The sequence below is a fragment of the Coenobita brevimanus genome, chromosome 62 (genome assembly GCF_032717465.1).
Source record: "Coenobita brevimanus isolate Jiangsu-jjx chromosome 62, ASM3271746v2, whole genome shotgun sequence".
In the NCBI taxonomy this organism is placed as follows: Eukaryota; Metazoa; Arthropoda; class Malacostraca; order Decapoda; family Coenobitidae; genus Coenobita; species Coenobita brevimanus.
This window is the reverse complement of record NC_137015.1, coordinates 36000003-36023056: the sequence shown is the minus strand read 5'-3', so window position 1 is coordinate 36023056 and position 23054 is coordinate 36000003. Positions and strand designations below refer to the sequence as shown.

At 42.1% G+C, this 23054-nt stretch overlaps 1 protein-coding gene across 1 annotated transcript in view; it reads right to left on the bottom strand.

Moving 5' to 3' along the window:
* Megf8 (multiple EGF like domains 8) overlaps positions 1 to 15897 on the bottom strand; it is a 70196-nt gene extending 54299 nt beyond the window's left edge. The window contains exons 1-4 of the mRNA XM_080275525.1: positions 15723 to 15897; positions 13004 to 13237; positions 4119 to 4741; positions 3812 to 3974 (exon numbers count right to left, since the gene is read on the bottom strand). Of these exons, the coding sequence (XP_080131651.1) occupies positions 3812 to 3974; positions 4119 to 4741; positions 13004 to 13237; positions 15723 to 15897 (1195 nt within the window). The remainder of the gene's footprint in view (positions 1 to 3811; positions 3975 to 4118; positions 4742 to 13003; positions 13238 to 15722) is intronic.
* Between the last annotated feature and the right edge of the window lie 7157 nt (positions 15898 to 23054).

Sequence of the window (23054 nt, the reverse complement as noted above, 5' to 3'; positions counted from 1 at the left end):
GTACACACAGTCAAGTACATACTCCATGCAGGGAACCAATGCCCCATTGTGGTTGACAGCGCCTCACCAGGAGGTGCAAAGAAATATATGGAGGTTTGGATCCTGGGTGGGCACCAAAGCTGCTCCACCCAGGGTCACAGCACCATCACCTGTAGCCTCCTCATCAGCACCTTTGCTAATAATAAACAGGATCTTTGAAGACTGGTTAACAGTTCTGTGAACATCTGAGAGTGGTGAGGCTTGAAATTAAATGCAAATAAGAATAAAGTGATGATTTTATAAAGAAAGGTGACTCATATTGCATTTTGCTGATAAATGGACAAAAAAAGTAAACTGGTAAAATGGTGCAGTAACAGTAAACAGAGGTAAATGTGCAATGAAGAATAGAGTGGGTCAGGGAAGAAAGGTGGCTGGCACTATGATGGCCTTGACATGAAACGCAGGTTGTGTATGAAGGCTTGGAGATTACATGTACAGTAAGTGTGTTAGTGCCTATATTATGTACTGTAATGTATGGTATGAGACCTAGGCCAGTGATATGAATGTGAAAAGTCAAGTTATAATAGTGAAAATTTGGGACCTTTACAGAATTGTGTGTCAGCTGCACAGACTGGATGGATAAGAAATACAGACTCTTGAAAGATGAGGAGTGAGTAGGCTAAGTCTGTTGATAACTGGGAAAAGTGTACAATTAACAGATATGGCCATAGAAAGAGAATGGATGTCAACAGAGTGATGAATGGATATTTGTAAGAGGATACAAAGTGTTTACCAAGAAAAAGTGGATGGCTATGGTAAACAATTATGTAAAAAGAAACCAAAGTATGGAAACTAAGAGACTAGGGAATTGACTGAGGATTGATTGGGCTGGATGAAACATATGACAATGCCTTTTTTTTTTTTTTTTTTTTTACTTGATTCTCAATGGAATAACTGTCTGACAAGTGCATTATGAAGTGCATAAAAAAAAAAAAGTACGGATGATCAGACTCATAAGCTGGAAGATTCTGGATGTTTGAATGACTGTGTGGCCCATTTCAATGGGCATGCTGTTAATAGTTCCCCCATTTTCATATGCTCTCCTTCCTTGTTTCTGGATCCTCTCTCACCTCATCTACTGTATATGTGGGAAAATGGGTCATGATAGGAATAATGACTTTCAAACCATGCCACTTTCAGACATTAACAAAGCTCTGTACTTGACTGCAATGATCCTACTTACTAAAAGCACGCATTACAGCATCATCATCAACATAAATTATTTGAATATACGGTACTCCACTCTTTGCAATTCATTACCAGTCCCACTTCTCTTTCCATTTAAGTTTTTATACTAAACAACTCACTTAGACAATCCATGTACTTTTACATATGCTTCAGTAAAATCAGAAAATCTTTACAGCATTCAACAGGCTTCCACCCACACCATACTTTCCCAGTATAGTATCCAAACCTTCTGCAGTCCTTCCCAATTCATCCTGTCACATGCTTTCTCCATTTATATAATTACTATAAACAGAGCAAGTATGAGAGAAATCAGAAGTCCTAGTGAGTGATGAAGAGTGGCTTTAGGTGTGGCAGAGGATGTATGGATCAAATATTTGCAGTAAGACAGATAGTGGAGAAGGCTTGTGAGATGGACTATAAGGTGTTTATGGCATTCATGGACCTGAAAAAAAACATACGACAAAGCAGACAGAGAAGGATTGTGGAAGGTTTTGCGCATTTACGATATAGATGGTAAGCTGCTAGGTGCTGTCAAGAGTTTTTATGATGGTAGTAAGGCATGTGTAAGGGTAAATGAGCATCTAAGTGAATGGTTCACGATCAGTGTGGGCGTGCAACAAGGTTGTGTGATGTCCCCATGGTTGTTCAGTATATATATATATGGATGGGGTGATGAGAGAAATAAAAACACGAGTAATGGAGAGAGGGATGGTGTTGGTAATGAATGGTGATGGATGGAATATCTCAAATTTGTTGTAAGCTGATGATGCAGTACCGGTACTACTTGCAATACTAGACAAGAACTTGGTAGACTACTGCAGAGTTTTACTGATGTCTGTGAGCGTTGTACCTCGAGAGTAAATGTAGAAAAGAGTAAAGTGATGGTTACTGAGAGAGAAGGTGACTCCCAGTGTGATGTGACAGTGAATGGAGAGAGACTGGAATTGGGGAGAGAGTTCAAACACCTGGGTACAGTGATGGAAAAGAGAGGAAAATGTGCAAAAGAGGTGGAAAGCACAGTGGCCCAAGGAAGGAAAGTAGCTGGTGTTATGAAGGCCTTGACATAAAACAGGCTTGAGTGTTGCAGCTGCATGAGGCTTACATGAAGGAATGTTAGTGTCATCATTAACATTCAAATGTGAGACTATGATGTGGCATGAAAACGAAAAGTCATGAGAAAAAGCAATGGAGATAGGACTGCTGAGGTATGTATGTGGAGTAAAGAGAGTGGATAGGATACAAAATAATGTGATTCGTGAAAGATGCGGAGCGAGAAAGTCTGTGGACGCCAGAATCGAAGAGTGTATTGAGATGGTATGGTCATGTGGAGAGAATGGATGACAAAAGAGTGGTGAAAAAGGTATATCTGAGTGAATTTGTAGGGGGGAGGAGGTGAGACAGGCCAAGGAGAAGGTGGAGAGATATGGTGAACGAGTGTGTGAGGAAATGAGGTATGGAAGTCAGTGAGGCTAGGGGACTGACAAGAGATCAAGCTGGCTGGATGATTCTGTGAGGAGAAGTGCTTGATCAGGAATTTGGCACCCTTTTTTAATGCGACAGCATCCAGATTGACTCTATCGATACATTTATGTGAAGCTACAGAATGTGGTGAATGTTTCTGGCATATCAGGTAGAGCCAGGATTCCCAGGGGTTGAATGACGAGTGAATGGAAGCGTGGCCCGTTGGACTGGGCCAACTTGGGCTGTCTGGATGTTGCTACTTCTCACCCTGCCCTGGGATGGGAAAGGAGGTCCGGATGATGATGATGATGATGATGATGAATACCTTATATACACATACTTTTTCCACTATCAGTCAGAGCAAACCAACAACAAATTAATGCTTTGATTTGTTTTTGTTTTAAAAGAATAATTTAATGACAATATATCCAAGATATTACTGTAATTGCTTATTCTTGTACAACTTACTCTGAGCTTATTTAAGAAGTAAAGATTTGATTTTTTGTCTAGAACATTTGCGCTTTATACTCGAGCAAGCACTAGCAATTCCATGTTTAATGTGACTCTGCTCAGCCAATCCAAAGTAGAATATGACTGTGTTCATATTCAGCAAAAGGCAAGAGGTATGGCTGTAATGTGCAATGTACTGTCTTCTGCTGCAATGACTTTTCTGATGTCTTTAATATGCTCCTCTCATGGAAGCTTACCTATTTCACCTGTTAAAACATTGAGGAAAAACAACATATAATCCTACGTATGCTACCAGCTCAAACAGGACAAGTACCATAAATATTAGTCATACTGCATTATTCAAAATATGGTAGTTAAGGGGCTGGACTTAACAAATGCATGGTCTGCTTCAAATGTTGTTTTTATCATTGACGAAATCCAGCACTGTCGTCCATAAATCAGAGGGAAATGTCCTCAGTATGAAAAGAAAAGCAAGAGTAAAATGTATAATAAATTTTGGGATAAAGTTACTGTACTGGGACCTACCAGTATGTTTCCAACAGTTAGGATGATGATGTTACCAAATACCAGTATGAAAAATCACAAAATTTCAATGAAAAGTTTATCAAACTAGTAGGAGCAAAATAACATGGAATCCTCAACAGGAACTCACCCGAGGCCATTCGTCCACCAAACAGGACAAAATGCTGGTCATATCTCTCCATGCAATGACCGTATCTTGGTCCTGGGGTCAAAGGTCGGAAGGGATGTCCAGATGATGCCTGGTTCAGTTCCTCGCTGGGCCTGATCATCCGCTTAGATCTTGCAGGTGCATGCTGATCATCAGGTGGGGTTTGCCTAAATTCCTCACTTGCCCATATCATTTGTTTTGTCCTGGGTGGAGTTGAGAAGTCACTGGCCAAGGGTTGGATGAAATCTTGGTGTGACTTGATCATCCGTTTAGATCTTGTGGTTGTCACAAAGGTGGAATCTACTGGGGTCTTTCGCTTCACACTAACTGTGTTGTTGTTATTGACGGCAAAGTCAACATTGCGCAGAAGGGACGTGATGGTGGCATCGAGTCGTGTGGTAGTGTCAGCGTTGTGGCGATCCATTCCTTTGAGTCGTGCTGCTTGCCGGGAGTGCAGGCGGCGACTAAGCTGACTCTGGCTCCCTGGGTCACTAACATTCACCCACACACTGGTGCGGAAGTCAAACAGAAAGAGGTCACCGAGTACCTGATTCAGGTCATACCCCCCATAAACATACAGCTGGTCCAGGTGAGGTAGGTAAACACTGGCATGACTAGTCCTGGCATTCAGTGGTGGTCCTCCTCGCCACAGCCAGTGCCAAGTTCCACCCTCAGCATCGGAATTTGAGAGGGAACATCCATCACCATAGTAACCCTCATCACACTGACAATATGGTGTTGGTTCAGGGTCACGATTCCATGGCTGAGGCTTAAAGCAGTGGCCGTGGTTTTGTGTGAAACCGCAGTTGTCTGGGCAGTGGTCATACTCGCAGCCAGACCCATAGTGGAGCCCATCGCAAATACAGACATGGTCCTTGCACTCACCCCGCCCGGAGCAGTTTAGGGGGCAGTCTGTGGAACAAGTAAGGCATATCAGTTCTACATGAGAATAACTGGGAGGAATCAGTTCATAATCTCATTATAGAGATGAAACACAACACATTTACAATGAAGATCATTATCTTTGACACCTGGCCCCCTCCTGTGAATACCTGACATGAACTGATTACAGTCATCCTCATAATCATCCCAGCCCAAATTCCTGCAATAGATAAGGAGTAAGGTAAGCTAAAGAAAAAAAAAAAAGTAAAAGCGAGAGAGAGAGAGAGAGAGAGAGAGACACACACACACACACACACACACACACACACATACAAAGTCTGGGATTCATCAAGCAGCATGCTGACACTCTTTCACGTGTTATCCAGACCCTCAAGATCTTGGCTCTCCCACACATCCAGATGCCATCCATACATACGATTCATCTGTAGGACGGTTGTTTTGTTGATAACCAAGTTAATCATGGGATGTGACTCTTGTCAGTGTATCTCTATAGACTTTGTCCATCCACAGCTTTCTTAACTTCTAACCCAGTAGTGCACTTCACTTTGTTACACATCCATGGCAGACAACATCCATCCACCTACCAAGTATACCACACCTTCTACACCTTCAAGCTCATTTACATATGCCCTTTTCATCTGCCTAGCTATTTCAATTTTCTGCATACTGTATAACTACGATGCTGCAGAAGGGCACCTTCATGCAACGGCACCAGTACAACTGGGGTAGCTCCATGGTCCAGTTATATAAATACCTTCTAATTCCCTCCCTGTTCCCCAAAAGGAGGATAGTGAACAGAGGGAAAAGAGCAACTTTAGCCTGCAGTCCATCTGGTTATGTCCAGAGATGCCAGGAGCCACAACTATAAAAACAATGTAAGACTACATCATCCAATTACACTCTCTTCTACCCTTTTGTTAACTAACTTCCTTACTCCACTTCTTTCATGAAAGTGTTTTTTATACCGTCCAATTTATGTAACCCATACATATTCCTCAACTGTTCCACCTCCATTCTTTCTACTCTTGACTGCCAAAACTTATGCCACACCACAGTATCACACAAACACATTAATGTCTCCATCAACACTTTCATGCAATTGTCTTGCAGCCTCCACAGGCTATGCTGTCCTCTGTTCATAGCAAGGTTTTCATCCCTCAGCAATACCGCTCTCCACTTTACTAACATCATCATCATCATCATCATCCGGACCTTCTTTCCCACCAGAGGGAGGAAGTGTAGCAACATCCAGACAGCCCAAGTTTGCCCAATCCAATGGGCCACACTTCCATTCACTCGTCATTCAAGCCCCCGGAATCCTGCCTCTATCTGATATGCCAAAAACATTCACATTACGTACCCTGACTCATCCACCACTTCAGATCTCTCTCCATTTACGAACACATCACACCATGTTACACTCTCTGTCAACAACCATCACTTCTGTCCTACCTACATCCATTTTCAAACCATATCATTCACAGACATAGCAAAACTCTAAGCCAGTCTGGAAAGACCCTCCTCATTACTAAAGGGCAGCATAGTACCATCATCATCATCATCATCATCATCATCATCATCATCATCATCCAGACATCCTTTCCCACCCTGGGGCAGGGTGGCAGTGTACCATCTTCACCAACCATGTTCTCCCATAACACTGTTCATAATATGTAATGAGGAAAGCAATTATTCAGGTCCTCAAAGGTACCACAACTTGGACATCTCCACCTCAATGCAGACCATAGGCTCAAATATGGTGTAATCTGTCACTGCATGGACATCTCCCACAGCACAGGCCACTTGACGGTTAGCCACTTTTCTCAAAGGCTGTGTATCTCCCATAACATTGATTCATTTAAAATTGTTCAAGTTAGTATTGAATTAGCCATGTTACAGGCAACCTGGCTGTACTCTACCCTATATTACTCATCATCAGCTTTATTCCCTATTCCACAACTCTCATTTTGACCTATCTCACATTCTCATCCATACAGATTCTGAACAACATGGGGACATCAGGTTACACACCCTTGTCTCACTTAAATATTGATATTAAACCACTCACCTAGACACCCATTTACTTCTACACATAGTTCATCTGGTGGTAGGTGGGGGGTGCCCACCATCGACTCACTAGATGTAGTGCTGCCTACTACTGTACTTCCTTCACCTATATCATTCTTTGTCTGCCCTCCTCTCTTCCTACTTCTCCCTTTCCATCCTGTCACTTTATTACTCTTTCCACTTCAAAGGCTCTACAACGAGTGACAAGCCAATTGGTTTCCAATAACCTAGGAAACCACCGACCATGCTGGATGGTAACCATACAGCCAAAAAACAGGGTAGAGTGGAGCCTATTATGGTGCCCCTGTTAACTGGGTGGAGAGATGAAAATGTGCCATCCATCCAGAGACCAAAGCTCAAAACTTTTCACAAAGGAACATCACTTCATTGCATGGGTTGGCCCTGTAAGGGATGTTGCTTGCCTATGGTTGATGGGTCTGCTCAGCCACACAGAATCAGGTTGATCAATGACAACACGGTCCACCATCACACACACTTCACAACACTGAACAGATTTCCATCCACACACCACACACACATGCAACATCTTCCACAATTCCAGCCCATTGAACCCCTTTCACATGCTCATATGCCATATACATCTTACCATCATTTTAGTCTGTCACAGGCCCCTTTCAGATCCATCGTTCATTAATTTCTGAAGGCTCCAACATGCTTGCATGCGTCGGCCTTGGTCACCTAATGGCGGCTCTCCATGCTGCACGATCCATGGCAGCCTCCCTGTTCAGTCCCTTAACTCTGAGGTCACACTTAATGACCTCATCCCACATCTTTCTCGGTCTACCCCTTGCAACCCCACCCCCAATATTAACACTTCTCACCTTCCTCACCCAATTATCATCCCCCATCCTCTCCACATGCCCAAACCATCTCCATCTACCTCTCCTCATCACAACACCAATACACTCCAGTCCCATCCTACCTCAATTCTTCCATCGTAAACCCAGCCCCCCAGGCCTTCCATGCAAGGACGCACTGCACATCCACCTAATCATTGTCATTTCTGTACATTTGAGCCTGTGAATATCCTCTTCCTTTACTGCCCAGGCCTCACTACCATACAGCATCACACTCCTAACACATGCTGCATACAAAGACCCCTTAGCACATGGGGACAGTCCTCTCAATGTCGGGAGAGGCAACAGCTCCCTGAACTTCTTCCAACCACTTCTCACCCTAGCCAAAGAGCTAGCTCCAGCCCAACCTCCAGCACACAACATGTCTCCCAAATAACAAAACTCTTCCAAACACTCAAGAGTCTCACCAGCAAGTTCAATCCTTTCACGCCTGACAATCTCCACCTGCTCTCACCGACACGCCGCACACATGAAATCAGCATTATCTCGCAGTCTACCTCTAATACCACTACATCTCTTGTGTACCCATTTATCACAAACACTGCACAAGATGGAATTACTTCATATAAGCCATACACCTCTTATGGTTCCTCCAACAAGCTTGTTCCATTCCACAACAATATATGGTACAATATACCTCATTGCAAATATATGATCCACTCATCTTTTACCATTCCTAACACCATTCTGTTCATCATCCACCACACATTTTGATATCTTTCTTATTTTCTCCCTTTGTTGTTCTTCCATGGTGGTAGGTGGGGGCATTCACCTTCCACTCACTCGATGTAGTGCTGCTCTCAGGTGCTTACCCTTTCCTCCCTTTCTTCTTTTCATCCTTCCCCTTCCTTCTTTCCCCTTCCTTCTGTCCACAGTTGACACTACACTGAGTGACAAGCCAAATGGTTTCCTGTACACCAGGAAACCATTAGCTATGCCAGGTGGTAACCATATAACCAAACTACTGGTATGGCGCCTGGTGGTTTTGTGGGCAATTAAGGCGCTCCAATCGGATTGAACCGGTACAGGTTTATATCCAAAGGGTGGTTGGAGTTTATTGCTCATGTAATGCCACTTAGGGATGAGCGAGACTGGTCACTCTCATCTTAAACGTCAGGACCAGCTTGCCTAGCCCTGGGCTCATACCCTCCTCATGGGACAACATTAGGTTAGATGAAGAATGAATGAAAAATTGTTCTTCCATATTCCTTTCCTATATCATCAAGCAGAATTATTCTATTACAATTAATGAATGCAATTTAGTCTGGTTTACTTTTGTGCCAAGGCACAATCACAGCCTTCTTCTATTCCATGGGTACAACTTTACTTATTTAGGCCCTATGGCAAATTCCAGGGAAATATGTAATTTCATTGTATACCCGGTACTACACTTTAGCATCTTTGCACATACCTCATCAACACCTACCACCTTCCCATTTTTACAAACTTCTCATATACTTCATTTCTATCACTGTCACATTTTCACATGCTGCAATTCTTCTTTGAGCACCACCAGACTCGATAAATTTTACCAATGTTCTGCATTCAGTAAAAAAATTCATCAATTTTCAGGTAATATGTTCCTTCATCTACTCCTTATTTGTCTACAATCTCTTAGCATTCCCCCACTCTCATCCCCTTGTAGTGTATAACATATATAATATTCAGTGAAAGTCTTATAACTTAATGAAAACATTTTTCACATCAAATCATATTGACAAAAATGTCTACTTGGTCTTACTGGTCAAAGAACAGAAAAATCTTTTGATAATTCTTTATCACATACAAGAAAACATGAAGAAACTGTTAAGTTACCCGTATGTTAATCTCCACCAATAAGACAGCATGAAAAATGGATTGCCAAGCTATATACAGATTCAGTGTTACTATATAAGCTATTTATTTATGTGGTTTTCTCCATCTTTAGATCACGTGTTGTGAATTACTCTACAACAGAAATCCAGCAGTATCAAACTTGATTTTGCACAGAGTTCTCCAGGCATCAATTCTTTATTTTACCAACACAGTAGTAATACAGTACCCACATTTATCCACATTCCATTTTCCTTTCATATAATTTTAATGAGTATTCTATACAACTGTTTACAATCTGCTTATTCTTTTTCACAATGGCACACCTGTTTATGTGTGTTACTCTAAAATCAGTACTAGTGCCACAGAGGAATAGGACATTTTTGAAAAACAATTTAAAGTAAAGGTATTCATTTAGGAGACTCAGAGGCTTTTACAAGGACTTTCTTGGTGTATGAATAAGTGGAGTTCAATTATTTCTTATACCGTATTATGCAGTATAATACTATCTATCTACTGCCAGACGCCTCAATCCTGTTTGGGGTGGCCACAAACAAATCGCCTCCACGTCGTCTTGTCCTCCGCCATTTCACTGCCCTGCTCCCAACTCACACCCCCCTCTCTCATATACCTCTCCACCCTATCCCTCCATCTCATCCTCAGCCTCCCCCTCCCTCTTCCCCCCTCCACCTCACTCACATACACTCTCTTCGTCAGTCTTTCACCCTCCATCCTCTCCACGTGGCCAAACCACCTCAGTGTGTTCCTCATAATAAATAATACCAATATAATATTATGACTGGCAAAACACCAGTGCTGTACTAGTAACACTTAAAACTACACTCTGTAATACTGCTTGCACTGGTAAGTCATGGTTTACCTAACAGCAGGCTGCATGATCTCTTGCTGCCTCGGTAATTAAACCTTCAGTCCAACAACTGTCTTCCAGCAACTCATTCCTTGGTTTCCTAGTATGGCCTCATTCTTCATACTGATACACCTTATTTGAACAACTATCTTTCTTCAGTCACTACATGTCTAAGCCACTTCAATATACACTCCTCATAACCACATGTACAGTCCCTGTATACTTGCAACAGTTGGATATCAAATATAAATTATCTATGTTCAGGCATTTCGTACCAGGGAAGAAATGAGAGTTTAATTCTCTGAAGTTTGTTGTTAACCTGCAGGTCCCAAGAGGATTGCCAACATTCAAAGAAAAGACGGATTAAAAGAGGAAAACAATCAAGAGCAGGAATGGCGTGAAGGGAGGCCCTAAAGGAGAGAGTAGCAGATCATGCCAGTGAGTCAGCTCACTGTTCTTAACTCAAAACATCCACCTCATAGCCTATTTCCTCTATGAACACCTTTCTCACATCTTCCACCTCCTTCATCTGCTCCAAATCATATCTACACAGTCACTTTTCCAAACCTAATCAAAGCCATTATGCATTACTGTATTATTCAATGTGTCTTGATTTCTTTGATATCAGTATTATCTATCATACTCTACGTATTTCAATAAAATATAATCAAATGATGCCATGCTTCCTTTTTGGGAACCCCATCTGTGAGCAACTACTTGCTACAGTATCAACCTACTCCTTGAAGCCTTATCTTGAAAAGGATGCTTATAAAAAACAAAATTAAATTCAAGTTTGTCTGCTTACCTTGATCCTCCATTTTTTGGCCAATCACTACTTCTTATGTCAAGTAGTCATGCTACTCTCATAGTCAGTCTGTAACTCCATTACCACTACATGGCCAATCCACCTTGGAATATTTCTCCCTTTTCCTTCCTACTGATACATTAGCCTCCAAACTGTACTCTTTATATATCTATCCATATGCCCCTGAATCCTCAATGTGGGCTTAAGGGTCTACTGAGGTACCTGTTTCTGTTACCTTGACTCAAACATACAGTTGCTAGAATAATGAAATAATGCTGACAGAGCTGAGGATTCTGACAATTTCAATTACAGGTGAACTGAAATGTGGCCCGCCTCCACAGGGTAATCCGATGATTGTTCTACTTTTGTGTCACAGTATTTTGTTTCTTGATCCTAGCTACCTGCCCTATTTTATAATACAGTAAAAGCTCGATTAACCAGCATCCGATGCATCAGCACATCCGTATAACCGGAACGCAAATTCGATCTGGCATGGAGTCGAAAATATTCCGGATACTGGTCATCCCCCTATAATTCTTGATTAGTTCTGTACTGTACAGGTTAAAGTAGTGTACGCAGCTAACTTTTCAAAATTATTTTGGCCTGTAACATATGCTAAATTTTTCTTTAAATAATTTTTGGTAATGTTTGCTGGTTTGTGTTCAGACCTGTACAATTTCTTTTGCTGTCTTTTTGTGTGTATTGTAGTGTACACTCATGATCACAAATTTCTGTTCAGGGGTGCCCCCTTCGTACCCCCATATACCCAGGGAAGACAGCAAGGGGGGGACGAAACGAGCTCCACCCGCCTCTACCCCAGCTCCCAACCTTCCCCCATACCCCTACCCCTCCCAGCACCCCACTTGTCATTCTTAACTGGCAGTTACATCTCAAGCTAACCTCATACTTTACACTAATAGTCACATTACTAATACACAAATATAAAACACTAGGATATGTAAAAAGTATATAATATGACCATGAACACACTGCAGCAAGAAATTAATGCATTATAACGTTGACAATAAAACAAAAACATTAACAACAGCCATCCCAGGCCTCATGTGTTGGGTGTTTGTATGCATCTGTGTCTGTGCCTGCGTGTTTGGGTGTGTTTATGTCTGTGTGTGTGTGTGTGTGTGTGTGTGTGTGTGTGTGTGTGTGTGTGTGTGTGTGTGTGTGTGTATATTTGCAAAGCAGTGCACCCAATACAGGAGGCCCGAGGTGGCCATTGTTAACGTTTTTGTTTTACTGTCAACGTCATAATGCATTAATTTCTTGCTGCAACATGTTGATAGTTGTATTCTTTTAACATATCCTAATGTTCTTTGTATTAGTAGTGGGACCAAGAGTGTTAAGCATGAAATCAGCATGAAATCACCTGTCATACTTAACTGCTAGTTAAGAATGACAGGTGGGGTGGGGGGGTTGGGTAGGGGCATGGGGGATGGTCAGGAGCTGGGCTGGTGGCGGGTGGAGCTCGTTTCGTCCTCCCCTCCCCTCTTCCCTGGGTATTCTGAGGTAGGAAGGGTGCACCCCTGGGCAGATATTAGTGAGCGTGAGTGTACCTGTACTGTATCTTACCCGTACTGTATCTAATACTGAATAATGTACTTTATGAAATAAAGTCCAAAGTTTGGTACTATTTCATTTGTTTGACCTCCCAGAAAATTTCTAAGAGTAACATTCAATTATCCAGAATATTCCATATCCAGAATGGATGAATCCCCATGCATTCCGGTTAGGCTAATCGAGCTTTTACTGTACTGGAAATACGGTTAGCCTACAGTGATAATGATGATAATGTCAACAATCTGAATGCTGACAAAGGCAAAACTCACCAGTAACTGTGTACTCCGCTTCAAAGCCATCAAGAGCATAATTTGTGTCCGAGTAGAGGAGTATGAGCATGTGGCCTGAGGTGGCAGTGACCTGGGGTGGCCTTGTCTCTCCAGAGAATACGGCCAGCAGGGGAGATTCAAAGGTGCGGCCATCATAAACATAGAGGTGGTCGTAGGAACACTCGGTCTCGATTTTCGTAACGTTGAGGGTGATGAACTGCCCAGGGCTGGCGGCTGTAAGAAAGCAAGGTGGGGTTTTAGTTGTGCTTGGGTAGTGTGTAAATAAAGTGTACAAGAGAAAAGTATTGGGTACTGCTCGCTATGAAGTGGAAAATGAGGCAAGTTTAGATATGTACGGTAACAATCTAAATCAGGGCAGGCAGGGTAAGAATCTATGGTAAAATAGGATAAAAATATGTATACTGTAATTGGGTTAAAACAGAGTAAGATGAGTAGGACTTTTGTATGGTGAAAATTTAGTAGAACAAGATGGGTAAAATTAAGAAGCTTAATATTGCTGCTGTGGGTATAAGTAACAAGCTTAATATTATAGCTGTGACTCTTGCCTCATAGCCTACTATATTAGTGTGAATGTTTCTACTCATACTGAAAATATCTGCACACAGTGTGGTGAAAAAAATATGAATATCATTTTATCAACTTACTAGTATTTATCACATTTAGGCCTATCTGGCTCCAGAGAAGCATTATGTGCATCTGTTGGTCATACATCAAGGTGAGCCATTGCTCTGTGTGGCAAGGATGAATAATTGTCACCTGCCACAAACCATTTGGGAATCACTGGTCCAGTATATGATAGGGTAGGGCTGGGAAAGAATCTAGGATAACAGGAGGGTTGGGAAATTCTGGGGTAAGTCTAAGGCCCAGCAGGGTAAATCTCTAGAGTACAACATACAGTAGTACAACAGGGGAAGGGGCAAGTAGACAGTGTAGTATAAAGTATGATAAGAATCTACAGCAGAACATGGGCAGGCAGGGTAAGAACCCTGGGTAGTATACCTCACATGGTAGAACACAGTTAGAACAAGGAAGAATCTAGGGTAGAATACTAGAGGGATAGGTAGTACAGGGTAAGCTAAGAGTAATAGGATGGCATAAGGTGGTTGAGAAGCATGTGTAGAACTCCAAACTCCTCTGATACCACTCATCTGCAGTCCTACCAACTGGTCAATGCAAGACATCTCCCTCATTCATGGTACAGTACTCTTCCATTTTATCCTTTTATTTTTTCTTTGTTTTCTTCTCTTTCTCCTTTAAGAAACTGTAAAACAGCATAAGGCAGGAAAGGAAATACAGTAGTTACTTAAGATTAAGCATACTATGGGAGGACAAGCTTACACTAGGATCTGCTGCAACAGAACAAATTAGGACAAGGTATACTAAACTGTCATATACTGTACAACAGTACTGATACTGAAGAACAATGTACTGTGAGATTTGGAATAATACAAGATAGTAAGGATATGAGAGGGTAAGACAGTAGAGAGCTGAGCTATGGCAGAGTAGGGGAAGTTATGGTAGATATTTAACTGTTGAACATTCAGGGTCAATGACATACCACAAACTGTCACAATGATGGTACTATACATATCTTAGCTACCAGATCTAAGGGATAACTGGTCTAAATAGCTGCAGTACATTACACCTTAACATAGCTACTTAGGGATTACAGTATAGCCTATACAGGTAATGTCACAGGATGTTTACCAGTGAAAGATGCCCTACAACCATAATCATCACAAGCGGTAGCTATTTAACGATCACTGCCTTCACTTCTTAATATGAAACTTTTTGTATCACTACTAAAGAAAAACCATCATGTGACTTTCAATACCTGCAGGTTTATAACTACAGTAGTACCATATCCAGCTGCAAAATGTAAATTATAGCTAACTTTAAAATATCATCATTTATCAAGAAGTTTTAAAAATGCTTAAATTCCTATTACTGTAGCTGTTTTGTATGGGTGGCTACAATCCCACTCCACCAGGTACTACATTTACTTACAGGTACGACTTTCGGTGTTAGGTCCTGATGGTGTCCTCTAGTGTCAGATCTCTTTCTGGCATAGTATGACTTTGTTGGCAACTCTGGCCAGATACTGGTGCAATTATAATCAAATCTGGCTGGTCATTTGTTCCAGTATTTACCTAGACAAACTACAAAACTTTTGATACTTGATGCTATTATTAACTTCTACCGGTACTTCACTTTTCTTGTCCCCATATTTGGATCCAACCCACTGCATTACAAAATTTAATGTAATTTCAGTGAGGTCAACAATATCTAACTGACTAAGGCTGACCCAGGATCTGAGTGAAATCTCAAGCAGCCATATAGTAAAAACCTAACTATCTAATTTCTAACAATCTCTTATTAGTTGTCCCAGGGATTTGGTTGACATATTGCAATACCAGTACTACATTTTCTGTGGGGGCAGGGTAATCATATTTGGTTTTATCTTGGTTTGTTCAATTTTGGTTGGGTTTGGCTAGACTACTGTAACTGTGGCTTTGTGTGCCTGATCTTGGTGATTTTGTTCTTGAGTAGTAAGGTGAAGGTGAGTTTGTACTGGTCTCACAGTCTAGGAATTTACATGCTTCTCTCCAAGAGGAAAGTGACAATCAACAAGGAATGGCTGGTGCAGAAAGGCAGACAACCAATCCCCTATGAAACCGGTTGACATTAACACTCTTACCTGATATTAGCCACTGGCAGTGTGATGCTTCTGGGTATGGTCCAGGTCCATCCCTGATCTCACCCCAGGTCCCAGTCAGCACCTGTCGGGTTCGGTTGCATGAGATGCCAGACCATTCAACTGCTCTGACTGTCAGCACAGCCACAGCCGCTAGGACAGCTGTGTGCACCCACATGGCTCTAGCCAGCTCTAGGGCAGGTTTGGTGTTAAAGGTGCGTGGTCCGGGTGGCTTTGACTCCCTCCTGGGCCCATGTTGCTATGATACCCTCCTGTCAGCGCCACCACACACCTGTCTCTAGTCCCCACCACCTCCAGCACTCCCCTACCACAATTCCACCCCCACCAGATATCTCTACTATCTCACATCACCACGCCCTTATCTCACGCCTGGATGCACTGCCTGGCGCAACATAATGATAAAATTTCGAACGTAAATATCACCAGTGGAACTCTTTTTATCTTCGGAACTGTTGTCACTCGACCAGAAAAGCCACAAAGCCAAATGGATGATTCACGCTTATCTAGGGCAATTTATTCGTTATCTCGGGCAAATTTTCAGCATCACTTGACCCTGGAATCTGTCACCGTGTCTTATCACCTCTTGCCTCACTATCAGTTGCAGTCTTATCAGGTGGAGGTTGTGGAAAATACGATAAAAGTGAAACAGCGGGATGTTTGTTTGTGCGACTGTTGTGGTGGGGATGCGAACTTGTCTTGAGATCGGGACTTAATATTATTACATATTTTAGGCAACTGCAATGCAACATTAAAGTAATCGATATCAATTTTTTTGTTTCATAAATAATTTCGTTGCTTTGTCAATGACTAATAATAATTACACCATTTTTAGGAAGTACAACAAAGGAATTCAGTCGAAGATAGTCTAATTTTTCTGGGAGCCCTGTCATAACACCTTCGTCCTGACACCCACAGTGACGTCACGACCCGCCATTTTTAAATGCCGATTTCTTGGCAGGTATAACTACACTTTTAGTTTTTGCTTTGCAAGAAATTGTATCTTTATGTATTTGCATATATCTGTCTTATCATAGGAGATTGCCCGTACAGGCTACATAAAGAAACGGAGGTCAAAAAAGAGATCGAAAGTGGAAGTGTAGGCTAGTCTACTTGGAATGTGACTGGACTAGAAGAGAATGGGGTTGAATAGGAAATTTTGTCGTCACCACCCCGATAATCTCACTGGATAAGGAAGATTACATACGCATCGTTGTGGTTACGAAAACGATATATTTTAGGGACCGACATATTTTTTGTTGTTATCTGTTGACTCTTTGTACATTTTGTTCGTGTTGAGATTCAGCGAACTGATTAAGTATAGTAACTGACAAAAAAGAAACACACACACACACACACACACTAGGCTTTTAAATTAGCTATTGAAACCGCTTAGACACATGAGCGCGATGTTTGTACAGAACATATCACTTTTTCGTACTGTCGTACACAATATTTTGTAGTATTTCACTAATCCCTGTTGAAATTTGGTGACGAAATCATCAGCTTAACTGTCATCGTTATTTAGAAATGCAAATATCGTACGTAACTGGTTCCTGAAAGCGTGTGTGTGTGTGTGTGTGTGTGTTTTATGGATTTTTCTTTATTTTTTTGTCAATTTTCTTTTTTTAGTCTTTACGTCGGCTCACTGCACGGGATGGGCACGCAGGGTGGTTACCTGACAGCGGTTCATGGGTCAGCTCTGCCAGACAGACTGGGATTGATCAACAACAATGCAAATTTTGATTGATACCTTTTTATTCATTCGAATTCTTGTTTTTTGCTGTTTTGAGTTATAGTTTTTTTTTTTTTTTTTACTTTGAAAGTACTGTATATCGATTTTCTTTTTCGATCTACTCCATGATATTATTATTATTATTTTTCCATTAATATTCATTGCTATGTTCATAGAAATTTGGGGCTTGCATAAGGTTTCCATTCTAGCACATGTAGGTTATAAGTGTGATAATTATCACACCAGTTGATTAAATCACTTTTTTTTTCCTTCCTTTCATCCTTTCCAAATATTCTCGTACTTTTTTTAAAAATGGGAACATTCTAAAACCGGTCGGAACAGCGGCACCTTAGGGATTTTCACATGCAATGTGCTCCACTATAGTAAAAAGTCATTTTGTGCTCTTCTGAGGCTACCAAGGGATTTTCACTTACAAGGAGCTTCATTATACTCCGTTTTTTTTTTTTTTTTTTTTTTTTTTTAGGCGAAGATGCACATGACAGGTTGATTATGATTGGCTGAATGCAGTATGTCCGAAAAATATTTACTAACCCAAATTTCCCCCTCATATATTTGTTGTCAGGTAATAATGCTAGATTATTAAGTAATGTTGCATTCAGCCAATAGTCACCAATCTGTCAAGTGCATCTTCGCCTCGATAAAAAAAAAAAAAAAAAAAAAAAAAAACTGAGTATAGTGAAGTCCTGTACGGTGCAGTACTGTGCTCTACTCCGACTTGTACCATACACTTTCCCGGTTTGTAATGTACTCTTTTCCAGATTGTAGCCTACTGCTCTCTATCCCGGATAACATCAGGGGATTCTGTTCAGGTGAGTGTGAGTGCAATGGTAATATTGTCGACCGTTAATCCCTTTATGCTCGGGACAACTTTAGTTCTCTATGCCGACTGCCACCGTACGATTTTGTTCAGCAGGGAGTGAGTCGTAGGAATGGTGACCCTTTCACTACAATGTGTCATATTTTATTTCCGCTATCAGTACACAGCCCTACTCAGCTCAGTGGAGCCAAGTAATAGTGAATGATTAAGGAACAGTTGTAGTGACATCACGAGGCCTACTCAACGCTGAATCAAATGGTCTGTGTAGCCAGAATGAAATACAAAGCACGTCGCCGTTCTGTAGGGGCTAAAAAGATGTAACACACGCGCGTATTAAATTGCAGTATGGCACGTAAATATGCACTTGTGTGCTATTTACGCAAACTGTGTGGAGAGTTAATGTTGTAACCCTGGTATGTCTGGCCGAGCAGACTCATCAACAGCAGACAAGCAACAGTCCTTGCAGGGCTATCCCGTGCAGCGAAACAATGCTCCCATATGGCAGGCAGCGCCTAGCCACAGCGAGGCGGGGGGAAGAATGTGAAGGTTTGGTCCCTGGATGGACTCCGCATTTACTTCTTTCCCAGTTACGGTAACGGGGGCGCCATAATATGCTCCGCATCACACCGTTATTTGGTTACCGGTACACGGTCACCACCCAACGCTGTAAGTTGTTTTCTGGGTTACTGGACCTATTAATTTCGTCACTCACTGTAGAGTCACCTGAAGTGGGAAGAAGAATGAAAAGTGACAGAAAGGATTTGAAAAACAGGAAGAGAGAAGAGGAAAGTTAAAGGTGAAGGGAAAAATTAGAGCGTCCCCAACGACCATCCATTATGTGGGTATTAAAGCAATACAAAAAGGTACAAAACAAACACCAACGTAACACTAACCTCTTATCTCTCAGTGTTATCTTGTATGCACACAGAGCACACTTCAGGGTTATCTGTGTGTGTGTGTGTAATTCACCGGGTCGGTCAGGATCACCTGATGGTCGTGATCGTCAGCTTTTTACCCTCCCGGAAGGGAGCTGAGAGCTCATATAGTCCGATCTAAGGGCAAGGCTGTGACCTTCACACACGCACACACCCGTCCCCTTGCTCGAGGGGAACAGTAACCACCCACTTCGTCAGTGAAACTTTTCGCAACCTGAGCGAGGCGCGAACTCCCGTCTACCAGATGGCAAGCGAGAGCGTTACCACTGCACCAGCGAGCGGTGTGTGTGTGTGTGTGTGTGTGTGTGTGTGTGTGTGTGTGTGTGTGTGTGTGTGTGTGCTGGGACATGCGTAGTTGTTTGGTGCACATTCAGTAAATAGGGGAGGTATATTTGTGTGGTGGTATATGTGTACGGTAGTGGTAGGTGGGGGCGCTCACCATCCGCTCACTTGATGTAGTGCTGCTGTCGGGTGTCTGCCCTTTCCTCTCCTCCATCCTTCTTTCCTTCCATCCTCTTCTGTCTTTCTTTCCTTCATTCTTTCCTTGTCCTTCTACCTACGGGTGACTTTACACTCCCTCTTCTGTCTTTCCTCCATTCTTTCCTCTTCCTTCTGCCTATGGGTGACTCTACACTGAGTGACAAGCCAAATGGTTTCCTGAACACCAGGAAACGATTTACTACGCTAGGTGGTAACCATATAACCAAATTTTGGCGCCTGGTGGTTTAGTGGGTAGTTATTGCGCTCCAATGGGATTGAGCCGGTGAAGGTTTATATCCAAGGGATGGTTGGGGTTGATTGCTCATGTAATGCCAGTCAGGGATGAGTGAGGCTGGTCACTCATCTTAACTGTCGAGACCAACTGCCTAGCCCCGGGCTCCTAAGCTTCTCATGGGGCAATGTAGGATTGGATGATGGATGGATGGATATGTGTGTGTGTGTGTGTGTGTGTGTGTGTGTGTGTGTGTGTGTGTGTGTGTGTGTGTGTGTGTGTGTGTGTGTGTGTGTGTGTGTGTAAGTGAGAGAGAGAGAGAGAGAGAGAGAGAGAGAGAGCCATGACAGCTGCCATCATAGGTCTCATCTGGCGTAATATACTGTACTCCTTTCACCTTAACTTGACCCGGATTTTCTTCCATTTGCAGCTTATTTCACGTAACTCAGTAGCAGAGAATGACAGTCCTACGGCTCTAGATCTTTCCCATACCACTTCTTCGTGACTAGCATCGTATAGTGTTAATTTTTGCTACAACAGAGCACTGAAGATGGAGAAATGAAAATTTTAGGCCAAGTTAGATTAAAAGGAGTATAGTTTTTCCCGTCATGGTGCTTCTCATTCACGATATACTCTGTTCACAATCTTAACGAAAAAATTGCTCTGTCTCTGTCTGTCTGTCTGTCTGTCTGTCTGTCTCTCTCTCTCTCTCTCTCGTCTGAACTATAACAGGAAATCAATACCTTAACGTGGCCCAGAATTTTGTCTTTTTTTTTTTCGTTTACTTCACGTTGTTTAATGAAAAAAATAAGACAATACTGTGGCTGTACATCCCTTTCATAGAACTTCGTGAGTAGCAACAATATCTACAGTAGTGTTAATCTATTGTTACAACTCAGTATTCCAGGCGAGGAGATGGCAATTTTAGGCCAAGTTAGAGTAAAGAGGGTATAGAATATGGTGCTTGCTTCCCATAGTGATCTGCTGTATACTTTTCACACCAACTGGCGCAAAACTGCCATCTCCCCATCTTGAATGCTGAGCTATTGCAAAAAATTAACACAGAATGGCGCTAGTCACGAAGAAGTGCTACGATGAGGGTGTTCTGTGTACCATGATCTCCTGCCATTGAGGTACGGGAAACTAATTGCCAAAGGATGATAATTTCCTCTTGGTTAATATACGCCAACTGAAGGTAAATCAATAGGCCAGGACATTTTTCCGTCTGGTCAGTCCACATTTTCAAACCGGGCAAAATTGAGAGAGAGAGAGAGAGAGAGAGAGAGAGAGAGAGAGAGAGAGAGAGAGAGAGAGTGGGGAGAAGCTGAATGAGAAGTGGTGAGTGAACGAGTAAATGACTTGAGTGGGGAGTGAGTGAAAGAGGGAGTAGGGAGTGAGTGAAGTGAGAGAATAAGTGAATGGGAAGTGAGTGAGTGAGTGAGGAGTCAGCGAAAGAGTAAATGACTGAGTGGGGAATAAATGAATAGGTGAGTGGTGAGTGGATGAGCGAGTGAGTGAGGTAGTGTATGAGTGAGTGGGAAGTGAGTGAGTGAGTGAGTGAGGTAGTGTATTAGTGAGTTGGGAGTGAGTGAGTGAGTGAGTGTATGAGTGAGTGGGGAGTGAGTGAGTGAGCTAGTGTATGAGTGAGTGGGGAGTGAGTGAGTGAGCGAGTGGGGACTGGGAAGAGTGAGTGAGTGGCGAGTGAGTAGTTGATGGAGTGCGGAGAGAAGAGGGAAGGAGGAAATGAGTGAATGATTGAAGGGTGAGTGTATAAGTGAGGACTGAGTGTATGAGTGACTGAATGAGAGAGGGACTGAGTGAATGGCTGGGTGAATGAATGAAAGTGAGTGGGAAGTGAGTGAAAAGTGGGTTAATGAGTGAGTGGCTTCGGACTGAATGAGTTACTGAGTGGGGAAGTGAATGGGTGGGGAAATAAGTGGAAAGTGAGTGACTAAATGGAGTGTATGAGTGAATGGGTATGAGTGGGTGGAAAGTGAGACCGTAAGTGAGTGAGTGAGTGAGTGAGTGAAATAAGTGGGGAGGAAGGGAGGGGAGAGTTAAATGAGTGAGGTCAAGCTGAGTGGAGTCTGAGTGAGTGGGAATGAGAGGGAAAAGGAAGTGGATATACAAAGTGGTGGGGGAGGCAGAAGCTGCTGGGGAGAGGAGAAGGGAAACAGCTAGAGTAAGAGGAAAGAATGTAGAGAGGGAGAGATGTGGGGTTGGAGAGGAATATTGATCTGTCTTACTATACCGTGTCTTTACAATCTTTTTCTTATTTCCTTGTCGCTCAATTATTCATCCAGACAGCTCGCCGAACGGTTATTTTTTTATTTTTATTATGTATCTTATCTTCTCGGAGTCCTGCATCCTTATATTAATTGACTACTATCGACACTTCATAATCTGTGACCATTTATAAAGCTTCAAGCTTCGTATTTTGGCAGAATTCATGATCTTGCATTTAATTTGACAGATTTAGACACGCCATTATTTCTGGCCAATTATGAAGTATCAGTCTTTCATCCTTTTTCGAAATCATCACAACGATACACTTCCACTCACTGTGTCTCTGGTTATTGTACCCACACTTACCCCTTCCAGTGCTATGGGTTGCACTAACTCCATAATGCCTCTTTCTTGCCGATTTATTTCCGCACATGGCCCGCCATTATTCCCTTGTGTGTTATTTATCTACACAACATCGATAACATGCAAATAACAGGCAGCTGAATGATAAGGTGTAATGTGCAGATGACATCGTTAAGAAAGAAGTCTTAGAAAATTATCCTAAGGGCACGAGAATACGCCACAGTAAGTCTGCGTTGTGGAGGGATGATCATATTTTTGAAGAACTGATGGAAGAATGTTGGGTTTAGTTAGTTATCTCTGACCTATGAAACCCTCCTGTTAATTCTTGCATGTTTGATTTTTTGTTTTTCCCAGTCTGATAACCGTATTATTCTTGGCTCACTAGCACCTCTTCGATTTTAGGTTACTGTTGCATTAGCCATGTTTGAGTTATTTTTTGTTATTTATGTAAACTGACGATACTAAAAATATTAAAATAACATAAAACATTAGGGTGTAACACGAAAAA